This window comes from Mastomys coucha, unplaced genomic scaffold, assembly GCF_008632895.1.
Source record: "Mastomys coucha isolate ucsf_1 unplaced genomic scaffold, UCSF_Mcou_1 pScaffold3, whole genome shotgun sequence".
Classification (NCBI taxonomy): Eukaryota; Metazoa; Chordata; class Mammalia; order Rodentia; family Muridae; genus Mastomys; species Mastomys coucha.
Window position 1 is genome coordinate 64,958,469 of NW_022196909.1, and position 20,052 is coordinate 64,978,520.

Below are 20,052 nucleotides of genomic sequence, written 5' to 3' on the forward strand. Positions count from 1 at the left end.
GCTCACAGAGTGACTGTCCCACAGAGCTAGCTCACAGAGTGACTGTCTTATAGAACTCAGAGTGACTGTCCCACAGAGCTCCCAGAGTGGCAGGCATAGCTCCAGTGGCCCCACTTGGCTCTAGATACTTGAACTGTGGCTAGCTCTCCTGAAGAGGTACAGTCTGCTTTCATTGGACTTTGACTCATTTAGACACACATGTGGCTAGTGGCTACTGTATTCCACTCACTCAATAAAATCACAACCTGAACTGACCCTTACTTCACTTCTTAAAAACAAAAGGTATTCAGTCAGATGTGGAGCAACACACCTTTAACTCCATCGCTCAGGAGGCAGAGGCAGGCAGAGCTTTGTGGCACAGGCCAGTGTGGTCTATAGAGCAGTTCCAGGACAGTAAGAGCTACACAGAGAAACTCTGTCTCAAAAACAAACAAACAAACAAAAACCAGCTAGAAAAATGTGTGTGTGTGTGTGTGTGTGTGTACATGCATCCACATGTACCTATGTGCCAAGGTATGCTCACAAGGTCAGAAGACAGATTTCAGGAGTCAGTTCTCTCCTGAGCTCTGGGGACTAAACTTATGTCATCAGGCTTTCTGCTGAGCCATCTTGCTGGCCCTTGATTTGGCTTTGAGTCAGGGGCTCCTTTTCAACTCAGGCTAGCCTTGAACTCTGTATTGTCCTGCCTACAACCCCTAAATGCCAAGATTGCAGGTATGTGTCCCCACGTCAAGCGTCAGTCAGTACTTCTCTACAAGTCCCAACTCTGTGAAACTCTAGGCCTCTAAGACAAAAGTACATAAAACACTGGAGGAAGTGACTCTGGTGTGTTATTTCCTGTCCTTTCGTTCTGAGTGCCCCAGTGGCATTTCTATTACATGGTGTCTTTGTGTACTGTGAACTTCCAGATGATTCTGCACTTGCTAAGCCTGAGTGCCACAGTCTCTTCCCTAAGTGTCTCAGAAACACTGGAAAATAAACCCAGGGCCTGCTGGGCTCCCCTTTTCTCCAGGCTGAAAAGCGACATTATCACTGTCACCTATCCTGAAGAGGGCTCAGGCAGCACAGCACTCATAAAGTGCTGAGCAGCACCTAGCAACTAGTCTAATACCTGACATCTTGTTAGTAACAATGGCAAAATCTGTTCTAGGTCCAAATAGTTCATATCCATCCCACACCCTAGGGGAACCACCGCTGACAGTTGAGCATGTGACATCACAGGACCTTGATCTCTCATGGACCACTGTCAAGATGGGCAGCTCAGTTCTCTAGTGGATGTCCACTGGGTCTCTTCCTTGTGACCTCTGCCACACATATTTACTATACATGGCAGAGCCCCTGACCCTCTCAAATATCTCAGGACTGGACATGGATCATCTGTCCCCTGAGAAATGTGGTCAGTACTGAGACACTGTGAGGGCCATGGAAACATTTTGCTCTCTGTTTCACAGTTCCTGTCTCCTGGATCACCCTAGGCCAGGCTCTGCTCCAGTTCCCACAGAGAGGGACTACAGTGGAAAGAGCCTCTGAGAGACCACAAGTCTTTTCTCAGTATAAGATGGGTGTTGCTGGACTATACTTCTCACAAAAAGGGCAAACCACATTCTCAGTAAAGTTACTCCACTCTTACACACCACAACTCTGCCCTGCCTCCCAAAGAAAATCCAGGCAGCTGCCCACAACGGTGAAATCCAAAGGGTATTTCCCACCAAGCACAAGGGTATTTTGCATCAGCATACCCAATGGCCCAGAATCCTCCCAGGAATTTCTAGACAGAAGTTTAGTGAGATTCCGTGAAACCTGGGGGTTGGGCTTTTTTGTTTGTTTGTTTGCTTTGCTTTGCTTTTTCTTTTTATAGAAAACACTTGGACGAGATCGTTCACGATCCACTTAAGGGCTGAGGGGGAGGCTCAGTGAGTAGTGCTTAACTGGGTAAGTGTGGGGACCCTAATTCAAATCTCCAGGACCCACCTAAGCTGGACACAGCCCATCTATAATCTTGGTACTTTTAGGGTAAGACAGGAGCTAGAAGCAGGGGACTCTCAGAAACTTAACGGCCAGCTGATCTATGCAGCTGTGAACAAAAGCCTTTTGCCTCAAATAAGGCAGAAGGTGAGTAGAGACCCCTCAACTTACCCTCTAACCTCCCTCTAACATAAACATCTGTGTATACACACACACACACACACACCAATAAACACATAGTGACAGTCAGGGACTGCTTCCTGTACTCCCTTCTACCTATGTAAACATGTCCACGTGTCCCAGCTGGTCCCAGGAGAACACTGCCTCCTAGCCCCAGGAGAACAGTAATGTAACTAATCATGCCAGTTAAGAGACAGGAGAGCTGGATTGTGATTTGATCTCCAGCATGTTCGCACTCTTTCTAGGAATGTAGAATGGAATCACCACACTAGAAAAAGGCCTAGCAATTTCCTCTGTACACTATGCACACTTCTCCTGTGACATGGATATTTCCTCTGTACACTGTACACACCTCTTCTGTGACATGGATATTTTATCCAGGTGAAGGGGAAAGATGTCCCCAGGAATCTGTGTACAAATGGACAAATGTTCATAGCGTGTTTTTTTTTTCACAAAAACCAACAACTAACAACAACAACAACAACTGAATATAACCCATGTACCCAGGAACAGGGGGATATGCAAACAAACTGTGACATGCACACATCTCATGAAAATAACTCATACATATCAAACCTAACAAGACGGTGTTACTGAACTTTACAGGGAACTGCAGAACTGCATGTGCATGATGTGTAAGTAACAGACTGAGCAAGCCTGTAGTGAGACAGAGCAGTGGTTGCCACTGGGACGGCATCAGCCATGCAAAAACCCGGGTTCATGGTGTACTGCCTGTCTTGATAAGGATTGGGTTGCACAGTGCATGCATAGCTCAAAACAATGTGCAGACTATTTCACTCTTATGTATGTTACTGAACACACATTGAACATGTGGGTTGAAACACTTATAAAGTAACCCTGTACTAAGACTGTAACTTATTTTAAAACGCATAAAGCAGCATGCTGGATAGATGGATGGTGCCTAGGTGTGCACTAAAATCAATCCAGCAAAATGTTAGAAAATCTAGGTCTTTCCTTTTGTAGCCTAGGCTAGCCTCTAACTCAATTTTCTCCAGCCTCCTCCACCTTCTGGATTCTGAGATTAAAGGCCTATGCCACCGTGCCCAACTAGGTATTTGTATGGTCTCTGTTACAACTTTACTATACAATGTTTAGTTTTATAAATGGGGGCTAGGTATGGTGGAACATATGATCTCAGTGCTCGGAGGGAAAATCAATGCAAGTTTGAGGCTAACCTACAGTAACCTACCCTAATCTACATAGTGGTAGATTCAGACCAGCCAGGGCTACACAGGAAAACCTTGTCTCAAGGATAGCAACACAAACAGAAAGTGGTACAGAAAAGTTAGAATACCTTTTCCTTAGCCTACCAAGTTAACATTTGGTAAGGCAGCCACGGCCACCAAGCCATGGGACCACACAGCTCCAGTCCTGACATAAGTGAATCCTGGAGGAACTCTAGGAACTTTAAAGGAATTCCTGCCACTCAGCGTGATTCCCCACATACAAATTTCCCCACTGAAATCAAGCCCCCAAAAACCCTGCTCCAGAGGGAGAGAAAAAAATTCACTGACCTGTATCCCCAATTCACTCTATTTCAATTCCTGCACCAAATCGATTAGCTGACAACACAAGCTGCCTCATTTGCCCCTTGTCCACTATACCGGGGGTGGGGGTGGCGGGGAGACAAAACGACACAGTGTCATACCCCACAAACGGAGGTACAGGAAGGCTCCCTGCTTGAGGCTGCAAATGCGCAGGCCTACAGAAGTCAGAAGAGTTCGCAAGCTCAGGCTAGGGTTACACTGCTTAACTGAGGTCAGAGCACAGCACCACACAGCTTGTAGCTTAACCCCTGAGGGTGGGTGGCTGGTGACATCTGGTGTCACTTGAACTTCCTCAGAATCCAGCTGGTCAGATGGTACAAATCAGGAATCCTGGCAGACACGGATATGCTGGGTTCCGTGGCCCTACCCTTGGGCTTGTAGGCCACTCACATTACACCCCCGGGCTTCCTTCCTGGAAAAAGAGTTATCCTGAGATGACACTCCATAGCAGCCACTGGAAGACACCTGTTCTGACCTTACCCGCTCCCTGCCCCGTTCTGAAAACAGCTGTATGAACAAGGGGGTCTGTGGCTGGGCAGCTGGGCAGCCACTCATATACAAAGATCTGTGGCAGACTCTTAAAAAAAAAATAGTTTTTGTTTGTAAGCCCCTAAACAAACTCACTGACACCACCCACTGCCCACAGGGGGCAGCTGAGAGCCAGCAGCCAACAGGCATCAGGGAGCACGCGCGGGGCTAACCCTGCCCTCTGCGAGATTCTGGCCTCCAAAGATAGCGGTGCCAGAGCGGAGTGGACCTGGCGCTCTTGCCTGACAGTCAGGCTTCTTTAAATACACATTCTCTCCTCCTCGCCCAGACCCCATGCCCATCCTAGCGTGCCCCGTGCCTAGGAAAGTGTGTTAGGACAAGGCAAGAAAAAAAAATTCGTTTTCAGAAGAGAAAGGCCCCTTTTCTGGTGCCTGGGACTTGGCTCCCAGGATTTCCACCGAGTCTCCGCCCGCCCGCCCGCCCGCCCGCCGGCCGGCCTGCTCTCAAGAGTCGCACACCTCTACCCTGGGTCGAGTCCAGGTCTCCGGGTGCACGTGGGCCGTGGCAACTCCCATCTGCTCCGAGCCGGGTACCCACTACAGCCGCGGTCCTGACCCACCTGTAGCCTCCGAGCTTCCCTCCGCGTCCTCCTAGCAGACCTCCGCCTGCGAAGCCCAGGACCCCCAGCAGGCGACCTCTCACCCCAACGCTCTCTAGCTTGTTTGTTTTGCTTTTTATTCCTCATCACCCGGGGGGGAAAAAAGTTGGCCCAGAATCTGGCATCCCATCGATGTTCCTATCCTCACGCGACCTGCACCAGGGGACTCGTCTAGCAGCTCCGGAGCCCCGAGGTGCCACGAGGAGCTGTCGCCTGCTCACCGGGATCCCGGGCCGGCCGAGCCAGCGACCCAGGCCTCTGCGCGCCACCTCACCGGCCCGCCGCACGCCCACCTACCTTAGGGGACCAGCAGCGTTGACCTGGCGCGGGCTCCCGGAGACAGCGTGCTGCGTCCCGGGATGAAAGTTTGTGCCATGCAGAGCAGGGCGGCGCGCGGACGACGCGGCCCCGGGGGTGGGGGCAGAGCGCGGGGCGCGGCCGCTCGCGTGTCGTCGGTCCCTCCGGCGCTGGCCGAGCAGGTACCTCCCCGGAGCCAGTGGCCGCCGCGCTCCCGCTCGCTGCGCCCTGCGCGCTCCGTTTCCAGCCCCGCCGCCCCCACTCCACCCCGCGCCGCCGCCTCCGCTGCCTCCGCCGCCGCGCGTCCGCCTGCTACACTTCCTCTTCCTCTGAACTCATGTGCAAAATATGCTGCGCTGCATCTTCTTGGGGGAAGGCGAGCAGCCCCTGGCAGCCCCGCACGAGAAACCGGTCGGCCCCGTGTGCCGCCAGCGCTGCGCAACCCCGCTCTCCCACCCCCTCCCCCTAACCCCACCTCTCTTTCCCAGGCCTCGCCTCTGGGACCCGCTTAGGAGAGCGCCAAGGTGCCAGCCCAGATACTGGGAAGGACCGCCATCAACATGCTGATTGATAGCTAGGGCGGGTAGGAGAGCTGAAAAGAGATGCATTCTGGACCCATTCCACAGGTGGGAACGTCCCAAGCAGCTTCTGCTATCCGGTTTATCTCTCCGCAGGTAGAGCTTGGGGAGAGAAATAGTGCCACTGGCCTCAGCCTCTCTTTCCCCGACCTTATTCAGGTGTCCAAAGGTTTGAGATCTTGATGCAATTGGGTCATCTTAGCCTAGCAAAATGGATTCCCCAATGAGAATCCATAAGGCAGTACCCTAGGACAGGGCTGCTTTACCATAGTGAAAGTGTGAAGTCCTGTCTCCTTGAGGCCAGTAAAACGAATCAGAATTACCTACCGTGCAGAGCTTGAGAGCAGGAACCCTAGAGACAAATGGTCAGGATGGATTCCTGCCTTCTGTCCTTACTCCCCTGTGACTGGTGTTCATTGGCCAACCAGCACTTCCTTGTGTCTTACTAAATGTAAAATGCTTGGAAGCATTCTATAATCCTGCTAATATCGTCATTATCATCATTACCATAAGGGACTAAGATTTAATTGATTACCCTGTTCTGGTTGGGCAAAGAAGGGTCCTTAGGCATTGGAGCCACATGCGGCAGAGGGCTGGCTGATCTAGGCCCTGTGTTTTAATGATGTCCTTCTGGTACTAGAAACACCCGCAGAGGCGGGGGTTGGGGGGGGGAGGGGCTCTTCTTGTGAGAGCGACTCCTCCTCAGGGATCTTCTTCCCTGTAGCCCTCTCCTACTCCCCACCACCACACTGCCCCTGAATTGTCTTTTTACTCCTCTGCCTCTCCACCAACCCCATCCTGGCACACCACCCACTTTTCTCCACATTTCCCTGTCCCCAGTTCATGTCCCCACTGGGAGAAAATAATAAGCCGGGACAGGGGACCAGGGCACCCCCGGTGTTAAACATTTATTTATGAAGTCGGGGGGGGGGGTTATGCTAAAGATCCTGCCTGAAACCTGGAAATCAGGACTCATGACATTGTCCAGAACCTTTGATAATCACTTCAGAGAGAAACCAGCGCCTAGTGGTGCCAGCCAGTGGTCAACAAGAAATCACAGGGCATGAGGGGAGGAGAGGGAAAGGGAGAGAGACACACACGGAGGCAGAGAGAGGAGACAGATTATTTTTAAGCAAATTCTTTCCACTTATAAATTCTGTGTATGTAGTTTTATTTTAGGGTGTGTTTTGGGGTTTGAGGGTTTTGGTATTTTGTTTTGTAAACACCAGGTCCTCGAGGTTAATAAGGTATTCTGACATTTTTCCATTTTCTGCCACTCAATACCGTCCTTAGTACCAACACTGTGTCTTTAAATGTCTTTAATGAATTTTTCCCTACCTCTTTCTTCATGTTTAAGTTTTGTTGATTTTCCTCTGGAACTCACGACCTGTCTTTCTATACACCCACATGATGCCTCTTTCTCTGGTACATGGCATTTGATAGGCATGTGTGTAATGAACTATTAATGCATGTGTGGCCTACATTCAACAATTACCCTGAATCTTCTCGATCTCTTTTGCTTGCGATACTCCATAAGTAGCCAAGCCTTGGGGTCACGTATGTTGTATAGAAAGCAGCCCGGACTGCTGTGGGCCTGCTAGTTAGGGGACAGACCCTGGGCAACTGGGCCTTACCTCTAACTGACCTCATCTACCCAGCCTCAACCCCAGAGATGCTGGAACTGGATCCTGGTGGGTTACCTTGGCAACCTCACAGTGTTGTCTGTTAGAATGTCCTAGGGCAGCCGCTTTTAATTCTATCACAGCGGTCTCTTCGGGGGGTTGTGTAATAGTGCTGTTTCTCTTCTGCTCACACTTCCTTCCCTTATGATTTCACACTAAGTACTTGTGAAGGATGCTGAACACGAGGAAAACCAAGCTATTACTGCACAACAGGTCACAGATGCTCCCAGAACCGGGATCCTGCATGTTGGAAGCTGATAGAACACAGGCCTGAGTTAATGGGGAAGCTGGTTCTCCTCACACCCTATGGGGGGAGGAGGAGTTAACCCAGCCTAGACAAGTGTAGGAAGGCCTGTATAAACCCAACTGAGCTCAAGGGAAGGAGTGCCCTAGCTGGAGCAATTTTGTCCTGGCCTGGATGTACCCCTCCTCTGAGGGTAATCCAGGCACAGGTACCAGCAGCTGGAGCAATGTTTCTGTCCCTAGCTCCGGTGGAGAAGGAGAGACAGCCTCTTATCCTGCCCACCTTTTCCCACACAACCCCCAAACCACAAATCCACCCCAGTTAGGGCCACCCTGCTCCTAACTTAGCTCTGTCTAACTCCACTTCTGCAGCAGAGGTAACAACTTGGGACAGAAGGTACTCACAACAAAAGCATGGGACATCAAGGACTGGTGCCTTGACTGCTTATTCATAAGACCAGGAAAGCCAGAGCTTACACTGCACACAGCACACTTCAGCCAGTATGACAAGCCTTGGAGTCTGTCTTGGGGTGTAAGAATGTGAACTGGGTGAGGGCAGGGAGCAATTTTTGTCTGAAGTAGGCAAACCAATATTTTTGAAAAAGCTATCCACAGGCATCATCAGTTGGAAGAAATGTTGGATTCAAGCCAAATACTCCACTCACCACCGCCACCACCCCTCCCTATACAAAAGACAAATTACTATTATTCTGCCCTGAGTCTGCTCCTCCTTGTTTTAATTCTGATTTCCCTGCCTGTGTGAGCAGTTCAGGGGACAGGGGCCCTCCTGTGGCTGAGACAGAATTTGCTCTCTAGAGAAAAGAGCCATTAGAGACAGAATCTCTCAGAAATAGCTTAAAACCGTGTGCTCTCTGGGCCTTGTTTCCCTCACACAGGCAGTCTGAGGACCTGCCTGGCCCTGCCACAACATCCACATCCCAAAGATGGGAACAGAGCATCTACTCCTTTCAAGGTTAGTTAGTCTGTTAGTAAGACATATTTGTTGGTTCATATAAGTCAATGTATTATATTGCCAGAGGTTCTGTGTGTGCTTGTATTCATCCCAGTGTATGTGTGTGTGGAACAGTGAGTTCCCATTTGTATGCCCTTTCTGGTCCCCAGATAAAGAGAGAGCACATGGGGAACATCACTGGTACCTGTAGCGCTTCCTTTTCTCATCGCTGGGATGAAATGCCTGAGGTGGCAACTTACAGGAAGGAGGGCTTTTTCAGACCAGTGTTTGAGGAGAAACATTGCCCATCGAGCTAGGGAAGCCATGGTCAAGGGAACTTGTTCAGATCTGTGGCTGACAGGAAACAGCAACTCCTCCTGAAGCAGGAGCTCGTTACAAGCTTCAAGAACTGCCCCACACCATACTTCTTACCCTAGGCCCCAACCCCTGAAGTTCCATAGTCCCTCCCATCCCCCTCAAAAAATTACTATCAGCTGGAGACCAAAAACCGTGGGTCTGTGAGAGACATTTGACCCTGAACTATAACAGTACGTGGATGTAAAATTATTTTTATATAGTAACTGATGCGATTTTCCTTCCACCTCCTCTCCATCCTTACTGTCTTTTTGTCCACACTGTGCCTTCTTAACATCAGAGAAAAAGCCCAGGAGGCCTCTGTGTCAGGCTGCCAGGCCTTTGTCTCTGGTCAGGAGGATAAGGAAATGGGGAAGTGTTTCATCATTATCTAGATTTATTAGATATGAAGAAAAAGCATGGTTTTTACAAGGAAGAGCTAGCACAACAACAACCACAAAATCTTGCTTTTTGAATTTCTGAAGACAAGGTCTAAATATAGAATAAAAAGTAGAAAAGAATAGGAAGTCAAACAGACCCATTGCCCAGAGTCCTATCTCCATTCCTCTCTACTGCTACTGCCTAGCAGTCTAGATCAAGTTTGTTTTCTCTGCCAGTTAAAGAATTAAAAGGCAAGAAAAATCTGAGCACAAAAGGTAACAGCAGCAGGGAAAATCTCAGACACAGCAGACAGAAGCAACCAAGCAGCGCAGAAAACCATCTATTAAGGGCGAGGAAACTCACATCGAGGCACACAGACAGATCTGCAGCAGAGCAGAGCCCTGCCTTCCCCAGGGTGTGGGGCTGGGTTTTAAGAAGGTTTTGTTGGGCTCTTTCTTCCCTAATTTAGGATTGGCCAGTTTGTGCAAAGTCAGAGAAACTGATAGGTCCAAAACCTCAGGTAAATGTGTCCTGGTCCTAGCCTTGAACTTGTGAGGATAGACCTGCAGCTGTGTGGGCAGGAGATAAAAACCAGGAGGCCTTTGTCGCAGGCTGCCAGGCCTTTGTCTCTCTCCGGTCAGGAGGATAAGGAAGCAGGCAAACCGTTTCATCACTATTGTCTAGCTGTGGCTCTCCTCATCTGTCTGCCTATCAGAGATCTGTCTAACACCTACCCCTGTGCTATCACTATCTTTGCCATGCAATGTGTGGGTGCATGCACACACACACACATACACACACACACACACACACACACTCACACACATGCTCACACATACACACACACATGCACACACTCTCACACACATGCTCACACATACACACACTCACACACACTCACACACTCTCACACACACTCACACATACTCACATACTCACACACATACTCACACACACTCACACACTCTCACACTCTCACACACACTCACACACACTCTCTCTCACACACACTCACACACTCACACACATACTCACACACACTCACACATACTCACATACTCACACACATACTCACACACACTCTCACACACACACTCATACTCACACACTCACACACACTCACACACACTCTCACACACACACTCACACACACACTCACTCTCACACACACTCACACATACTCACATACTCACACACATACTCACACACACTCATACACTCTCACACACTCTCACACTCTCTCTCACACACACTCACACACACTCTCACACACTCACCCTCTCTCTCACACACACACACACACACATCTGACACGAGTCAATGAAAGCCTGCTAAGCAGGACAGGAAAGGGGGTGTGTCAAGCAGGGGGTAGGGGTAGCTGGAGGTCTCACTGCAGGCAGGATTCAAAGTTCAAAGCCCGCTCTCGTGGCAAGTCCTTCAGAGCTCTCTGGACTGCTGCTCTGCTCTTGGAACCTATGAAGAATGCATCTGCGCAGGGAGCGCTGGACCTGTAGCAGAGAGGCACGCCACGTGGTGTCCATCGCCCAGTGGCACTGACAGTGAGCTCCCATCAGCAGCAATGGCAGCACCCTGAGGAGCATCCTGAGACTAAGGGCTACTCCAGATTCAGCCTTTGCAACTCCACTTGCCTTACTTTTATAAACTTCACTTAGGCTTTCTGTTGCTGTGATAGATAAAAAAAAACTATGACCAAAAGCAATTCTGGAAAGGAACAGTTTATATCTGCTGACATGTGTAGTCAATCCATCATGAAAGGAAATCTAGAAAGGGAACCCAAGGTGGGAACCTGAAGAGCGGAGCTGAGGCAAAATTCAAGGAGGAACACTGATTCCGCTCTTGCTCAGCCTGCTTTCTCACAGTGGCTACGAGGCAGGCAAAACTAACTTCGAAGAGCAGGGGCTTTTGAAATCTCAAAGCCCACTCCCCAGTGACACACCTCCTCCAGCAAGGCCACATCTCCCAATGATCTCAATAGTTCCACCACATTGGGATCAATGAACCTAAGAAGGGTCCTTGTCATTCACACCACACCAGATGTGTCTAGGTTAGTGTAAAGTTGACGAAAACCAACCAACACAACCTGGCAAAAGCTTCGTAGGGAAGGAAGAGTTTGTGTTGGCTCAGAGTCTGCACACACAGACCACCCACAATGGCAGGGAAGGCATGGTGACAATGGCAGGGAAGGCATGGTGGGCAGGACCAGGAGGCAAACAGCCACACTGTTTCCCAAATCAGGAAGTGGGAAGGGAGGAATGCTTGTTCTCAGTTTGCTTTCTCTTGTTTTCCTCCTCGTATTCATTCCAGGATGCCAGGCCAGCGGGCTGGGTCTTCCCTTGTACTGACTGGTTTTGTGTGCCAACTTGACACAGGCTGGAGTTATCACAGAGAAGGGAGCTTCAGTTGAGGAAATGCCTCCATGAGACCCAGCTGTGGGACATTTTCTCAATTAGTGATCAAGGGGGACAGGGCCCCTTGTGGGTGGTGCCATTCCCTGGGCTGGAAGTCTTGGGTTCTATAAGAGAGCAGGCTGAGCAAGCCAGGGGAAGCAAGCCAGTAAGGAACATCCCTCCGTGGTCTCTGCGTCAGCTCCTGCTTCCTGACCTGCTTGAGTTCCAGTCCTGACTTTCTTTGGTGATAAACAGCAATGTGGAAGTAAGCTAAATAAACCCTTTCCTCCCCAACTTGCTTCGTGGTCATGATGTTTGTGCAGGAATAGAAACCCTGACTAAAACACCCCTCCTCTGTTAAACCTCTTTAGAAACATCCTGAGGTATGTCTCCTGGGTGCTTCAAGTGTAGTCAAGGTGAAGTGAAGGTGAGCTGTCATGGTCTTCCTTTGACACTCAGTAGCAAAAGGCCTTAAGCGGAGAGTACTTTGTGATCTCTGCGCAGCAGCCGGCAGACCCCAGGGTAAGAGAGTTGCGCACATCTCTGTCCACAGATCTGCCCCCGGAAGAGCCCTCATGGACTAGCTCAGAGTCCTGTTACAAGGTGGTATCGTAGCTGTCATGTTTCTGGTTAGCCCATTCTGGCCCATGGCAAATGATTGTCCAGGCTCCTGGAGGCTGGGAGAGGCTTTGGTGAATTATGAGCACAATGGGAGTAGTATTAAAACAAAACTCACCCCACTTCTTTCATGCCCAAAGCAAGGTCACTGGTGACATTCTACACAATGGCTGCCTGTCAGGCTGGGGTACCTGAACTGAGGTGCTGAGCCCATAACTGACCTGGCTGAACATGGTGCATGCATATTCAGAAGGCTGGGGAATGAGGCAGAGACAGACATACCGATACCAGCCGCTGGGAGAAGGCTATAAAATCTCAAAACCCTGTACCAATGACTTCAGACTTGGAGGCTCCACCTCCAGAAGGTTTCATAGCCTTCCAGATAACATCATCCACACTGGTGCCTGTGGGAGACGGCACATCTTCAAACCGCACAAGACATCATGGCACGAGGGCTAGAAAGTCTAAGGCAGTGACCTCGGAAGAACACCTCCCCTGTGAACCTGGGATCCACATCATCCTCCATTGCCCTCCATGTCCCAGAGCCTGACACACAGTAAGGGCACCAGTCACTTGCTCATTTAATACACAGTTAACTGGGCCTGAGGCCTGAGCTTCCTTCACTCTCTCAGGTCGCCTTAAAGGAATAGAATCTGCGTCTACAAGTCTACTCTAAAGAGTAGGTAGGCTTTCATTCTGCAGCACCTTGGCTCCCTCCTCAATGCTTGCTTATTGCTTTCATCCGTAATTAGTACCCAGACCAAGGCCTGACGATAATAGGCATTCCTAAACATTTGCTGAATGAATATGCAGGCACAATGAGAAGACTCAGCCGCAACAGTGGATGGAAATAGCTGGGAGACTCAAGCTCAGTCACACTATCCCATCGCTCCCATACTATGGACGGAACTCCGTGTGTGCATCTGCACAGCGTGCTGAGGGCCTGGGTTCCTTCCCTAGAACTGAAAAGAAACCACTAAATGTAAGAGGCATACCTGATCCAAAGCACTTTGGAAATGTAACTTGCTACTGTGCGATCAGTATTTACTGTTATTTCCCATTACTCTCCTCTCCCCCTTCCCAGATAAAACTATTTGGCACCTGTATTCCAGGAGTTGTTTGTCTTAGTAGAAAGGCCAAGAAAAAATGTCAGAGGCCTCAAAAGCTAGGATGCTAGAGTTTCAAATACCTCCAAGAGGGCAGTAATGCCTTCCAGGCTACAGGGAGGGAGGAAAGACTAGAAGGAAATAAGCACGGCTATGCACTGAGATCCTGGGGAAGGTGAGCCAACACTGTCCCTGTAGTTTATTCAAAACGAAAGACAGAACTGGCACAGGGTTACATGTCTCTAATCCCAGCGCCCAAGAGGCTAAGGCAGGAGAATTGCCAGTTCCAGCCCATCTGTCTGGGCTGCATAGCAAGATCCTGTTTGTCTATTCCTTCTTCCCCCTCTCCTCCTCTCCCTCCCTCTTTTCCTCCCCTCCCCTCTCTCTAATCTCTCTGTCTGTCTTTCCCTGCCTGCGTGCCCCCTCCTCAAACCTCTCTCTGCAGAAAATGTTTCTGCCACCCAGGCTTGACTCAATTCTGAAGACCATGGAAGCTGCTGTAAATGTGATATTCAGAGGCTTGACGAGAAGCGAAGCTTGAAAAACAGAGGCATCAGTAGGAAGACAGCTCACTTTTTCCCATTTTCCTTCTGGATGAGCTGCCATCGAGCTCCACAGGGCAGAAGCACGGGGTCTTCGGAGCTGAAGAATCAAGGCAGAGTTCTGATACAGCCAGGTGGCTGAGGCAAGTGGCCCAAGAGAGCCCAAGTCCCCTCAACTGTGGCTTGCCACAGAAGACACAGAGTGACCCTATCCCCCAGCCCTCCACCTCCACTGCCAAGCAACTGAAGGGAGCGCAGAGGTAGCAGGGTAGTATGAGCAGCCCCACAAAGATTCTCTGCATCTTTGAAGGTGCCCAGGTCACAAGATGCCCTTATTTCCTGCAAGCAGCAGGTAATCAGCCAAGACGCCCCACGCACCCCCAGCCAACAAGAGCTGGTGACAGACCATGAGCAGACACAGTAGAGGATAGAACAAAGCATCAGCAAGTGACCATGTGACAGGAAACACCCATCAGCCACTCTCCTGGGTGCGGTGACTCTGATCAGGGACAGCCAGTCTTGTCCATTCCTTGGGCCAGAACTGTGCAAGTGTGTTGGGAATCAGGACAGGGTTAGACAGTTGCAAGGTGACACGGATAAGGAAAAGCATAATCACCTCCTCCCAGATCTCCTGGGAGGACCAAGGGACTCAACCTGGACTCTCCCCTGAACTCTCAGTGAGCCCACCAGTGAGCTGTGCTCCTGCCACCAGCAGCTCAGGACAGAAACCTCTCCCCCTGGTCTTTGCCTCAGCTGGCCACAGGAGCGCTCCAATTAGCCCCTATTAATCAAATGAATGGATGAAGGAGCAAGGGAAGGAAGGAATACGAGACTAAATATGCAGGAGAATAACATTCTAGGTACAGTGTTTCTCACAAAGACTACTGTCTCCTCTGGGCTTCCTCACCCCACCCTCTGAAGGCAGACAGCAGGTCAAACCGTCATGGCTTCCATCCACCTCCCTCCCTCCCTCCTTATCATCTCCCTGGCTTTCTGTTCAGCTGAAATGGAGATCTTGGAACAGAAGGCACTCTGTCCATCAGCACCAAGACCCTTTCTTTCATCCAGGCCCACGTGTAGAGGCAAGCTGACAGCAGTGGGAGTCAGGGAACGCACATGAACAATTTCTTCCCAGACCTAAAATCCTGGTTTTGGCACTTGGCCTCAGCTGAGAAATAACTGGATGATAACAGGCCAGGATCACATGTCTGCCTTCTCCAGCCACTGGTATCAAGCTTTGGCTAATGCTTGTTATCAAGGGACTATCGAGTTTTTACAAGTGTTACCATTTGGGGGTGCAGGGGGACAAGGCAAGAAGAACAACTGATTAAGGAGCACAGGCCAGGACCTCAGTGGTGAAGACATAACAAGGCAAGGTGTTACTCTCACCTAGACCCCCTCAGAGGCATCAGACTAGTTGTCTTAAGGAGAGAATCTTTAAGTTCAAAGACCATAAGTCCCCACGTCGTTTCTCTCAAACCAGTTCAGGCCAATAGTCTGAGCAGAAGGAATACAGAAGCTGGATGTCCGGGGCTTTATCTGATTTCAGTGCCAGCTCAGGCAACCTAAAAATGAGCAAATAAAGATAAGTCGCACTGTAGATTCAAGAGTGGGTCAGGCAGTTTCATGAATACCAGTGAAGAGGGCGCTGGTCTCCTTAACATGTAGCAATGAGTGTGGACCCGGGTGGCTCAGCCAGTGTGCAGAGATACTGAGCATGCTTGAGCAGCAAGGCTAATGGTCTAGCCACCTTGTCTGTCTGAGTGCTTTCCTCCCAAGGGGAAGCAGAACTTAACTTCCTGCTCCTTAAGCTGGATAGCATGTGACACCTTTGGGACCAACACAGGTGCCCTGAGGGAACGCTGCGTGAGTTCCACCTGTGATAGCTTTGTTCTTGAGGTGAGCACTCCAGCTGCCTCAGCCCTCCATGTCTTGAGAAAACCCAAGCAGCCACCCAGCTGGAAGGCTGAGGACTGCAGAAAGACAGAGAAAGAAAGGCTGGGTCATCCCCGCCCTGCCCACGGACTCGAAATGAACTTAAGAAGCTGCAACCAAAGCCAGTCAAGCCACGTCCTGGCCCGAGGAGACTACAAGCAACAATGGAATCAGTGTTGACTACTGATCCCACCATGGGTTGAGGTGACTGGTTAGACAGCAACAATGAACTCTAACAGTTGGCGTACATAGAAACCACCAGGGGACTGGAAGAGAAGAAGGCTCAGTCAGCATAGTATTCGGCTTGCCTTGCAAGCATGAGGACCTTGGTTGGATCCCCATTAAAAGCCAGGTGTTGTGGCATGTGCAGAGGAGGTGAAAACAGACAGGACCCTGGGTCCGATGGCCAGCCAGCCTAGCCTAAGCTTCACAAGACCCCAAGTGCCTGAGGAGCAACTGACGTCAAGTTGTGACCTCCACACCATACGGGTGTGCTCCACACCATACGGGTGTGCATGTCCTGTCTCCCTGACACACTTTTTTAGTGTTTCATCTTCTAGGTCTTTTTAAAATGTTTTTTATTTCCAACATAATATTTTTATTGTTTATTTGAGAATTTCACATAATGCACCCCATCACATCTACCTCCAGGTCCTCCCATGTTCAACCCCCCACTATTGTTACCTTTCCCCCCAAAGAGAAAGAATTAATAAGAATACTACTGATGATGGTGGTGGTGGTGGTGGTGGTGGTGGTGGTGGTGCTGAAAAAATGTTCTATTTGCGTTGTCTATGTACTTCCTGGAGCATGGTCATGACCCCCGTGGTCAGCCCCTTAAAAAAACTGGGTCCTTCCCCACCCGCACCCCAACCCCCACCAGAAGCCATCAATTGTAGCTAGCACAATTTTAAGAGTTCTCTTTGATGGCTTCCTGTGCAGGCTGTGACTTTGTGAGGAGGGGCTGGAGAGTGGAGGTGGGAGTGGTCACAGAAGCCCTTCTATGTCCGTCTTTTTCAACTGTGCTTCTGCAGCCATTGGTCCCACTGCGAAAGAAGCTCCCTTGACCTTCACAGAAAGTGGAAGCACAGATCACAGACTTACACATGGCCTCCACCAGCAACCCAGACCACACACATCAACATGGCCTCCAGCAGCCACACAGACCACACACATCAACATGGCCTCCAGCAGCCACACAGACCACACACATCAACATGGCCTCCAGCAGCCACACAGACCACACACATCAACATGGCCTCCAGCAGCCACACAGACCACACACATCAACATGGCCTCCAGCAGCCACACAGACCACACACATCAACATGGCCTCCAGCAGCCACACAGACCACACACATTAACATGGCCTCCAGCAGCGACACAGACCACACACATCAACATGGCCTCCAGCAGCGACCCAGACCACACACATCAACATGGCCTCCAGCAGCAACCCAGACCACACACATCAACATGGCCTCCAGCAGCAACCCTGACCATACACATCAACATGGCCTCCAGCAACAACACAGACCACAGACACTAACATGGCCTCCTGCAGTAGCACAGACTATGGACAGCCATCTGGCCTCTGGACGTAGAATAGGCCTTGGACATGAACATGGTCCCCAGCACCAGCTCAGTCCACAGGATCTTCAAGCCTCAACCCTGGCCTGGGGCCAGCCAGTGGGCCCAGAACCAGCCTTATTCAGTAAAGACATCTGGTTTGGCAAGACGGGCTTCTCCCTACAGTCTGACAGCTTGTAGATTGAGTAGATGTTGGGATAGACCAACTCACAGTGCTGGGTCTGGACTTGGGTGGCCATACAGTTGGTCAGCCCAGGCCTGGAAAGGCAGCACAGGCCCTTATGGACTTCTTCCAGCCTCATTTTTGTTTTCTTTGGGTTTTGTTTTCTTTAAACAGTGTCTCACTCTGCACTCTGGCTATCCTGGAACTCTCTGCAAGCCAGGCTGCCCTCAAACTCACAGAGATCTACCTGCCTCTGCCTCTCCAGTGCTGGAATGAAAGTTGTGCACCAACGTGCCCTGCTCACCCTTTTACCCTCTCCCCCACTCTTTCTCTCTGAACCAAAAGTGGGTGTTTAGTCTCTTATGCCAGCACCAGTTCTCAGGGTCACCCCCAGCACTACAACAACACCAGCTGCAGCTTTTCCTCCTACTGCCCATGCTTCCTGTGGATCGCTCAGACCATATTTGCCTGGTCTCCTCTTCCCCTAGCTTCCCTAGAAAGCAACCCCCACACCCTCAATACCCCAACACCTCTACTCTGTAAAAACACCAGCCAAGCAGACTAGTTAAAACAGGCAGCACTCAGCCAAAGGGCTTTCTGAAAATCCAGAGAGGAAACAGAAATAAGGACCAAAACTTCCACCCAACCAGGACAAAGCCAGAAATCAGCACCAGACCTGTAACTCCTCGAACCCAGACGCCTCGAACCCAGACGCCTCGAACCCAGACGCCTCGATACCAGCATAAGAACACAGTAACCATGACAGGCAATATGTCACTGCCGGAACCACAGCAGGTCCTGAATACTTCAACATAGACAGGGCACAGAAAACCTTAAAACCAACTATAGAGGATGATAAAGGCCCTTGAAGAGGAAATGAATAAATCCCTTAAAGAAAACCAAGGGTGGCAGCAATTGAAGGAAATGAATAAAACTATTCAAGAACTAAAAATAAAAATAGAAGCAAATAAAAAAAAAAAGAAAAGTCAAACTGAGGGAATCCTGGAAATGAAAAATTTAGGAATGCAGACAGGAACTACAGAGACAAGCTTCATCAACAAGAGTACAAGACATTTCCATCTTAAAAGCCTCAGGCATTGAAGATGCCATAGAAGACTTGGATATATCAGTCCAGAAAAGAAAACTCTCTCAGCACATAATAATAAAAACCCTGAACATACAGAACAAGGAAAGGATATTAAAAGCTGCAAAGGGAAAAAACCAGGTAACATATGAATGCTGATCTATTAGAATAATACCTGACTTTCCATGGAGACTCTACAACCCAAAAAGACCTGGACAGATGTGCTGCAGACTCTAAGAGGCCAGATGCCAGCCCAGATTACTATATCCAGCAAAACTTTCAATCATCACAAACGGAGAAAAATAAGCTATTCCATGATAAAGTCAAATTTAAACAATATCTAGCTACAGATACAGCCCTATAGAAGATGCTAGAAGAAAAAAAAAAAAAAACAAGGAGGCTAACTATAAAACATGAAAGGGCAGGAAATAAGTAATCTCACACCAGCCGCACAGAAAGGAAAACTCAAACACACACACATGCACATGCATGCACACCATGTACAAACATACACAAGAGTTTTAAATTAATTGAAATGTTGGTAGAATTATCCAAGAAAAATAAGCCCTTTAAAATACACACTCTCTGTCTCTCTGTCTCTCTGTCTCTCTGTCTCTGTCTCTGTCTCTGTCTCTCTCTCTCTCTCTCTCTCTCTTTCTCTCTCTCTCTCTCTCTCTCTCTCTCTCTCACTGGGATTTATATATTACGGTTCATCAGTCCTCGAGTCTTTGGAGAGAGGGCCCTATGGCCCACAAAGAGGTAATGACTAAAGGTGGCCCTGGCCCTGGAGAGCCTGCAGCTTACCTCAGTCTCAAGTTCCCATTTCTGGTTCTCATTATGACACAGAAGAAACCTTCATTGGCATTTTTACTTAAACAAAACCAAAAGATAATTAGCAGCTGCTTCAAGGGTTTCAAGCTCTTACATCTGGGATTTTCCAGAAAGTACTATTAATATTAGCAGCAAAATGGGTTTAGGAATGAAAATACAGCCCCAAGTCATCTGCCTGACCACTGAGCAAGGGGAGGGCTGATGGTCCTAAAGACAGCCCTCCTGGGATTGGCTCTTAAATCACCCATCTCCTCGTCACCCTACTGTCCGGTGCAGGGACCCTGGAAATCCTGGGTTTCCCACTATGCTTGGCAACAGGACCTTCAGTGCCTAGACTCTGCAGTTTGGAGGTGTCCTAGTCAGTGTTCTATTGCTGTGAAGAGACACCACAGCCATAGCAACTACTAAAAAGGAAAACATTTAACTGGGTC

General features: G+C 49.5%; 1 protein-coding gene across 3 annotated transcripts in view; it reads right to left on the reverse strand.

Moving 5' to 3' along the window:
* The window catches only part of Rftn1 (raftlin, lipid raft linker 1), a 200,699-nt gene extending 194,390 nt beyond the window's left edge, over positions 1-6,309 (reverse strand). Inside the window, exon 1 of one of the 3 annotated variants that reach the window (XM_031348247.1) lies at positions 6,271-6,309. In XM_031348247.1, the coding sequence (XP_031204107.1) occupies positions 6,271-6,306 (36 nt within the window). In that variant the 5' untranslated portion in view covers positions 6,307-6,309. Of the gene's footprint in view, positions 1-5,157; positions 5,669-6,270 lie in introns of those variants that run through there. The other 2 variants (XM_031348248.1, XM_031348249.1) reach the window with 2 other exon arrangements.
* Between the last annotated feature and the right edge of the window lie 13,743 nt (positions 6,310-20,052).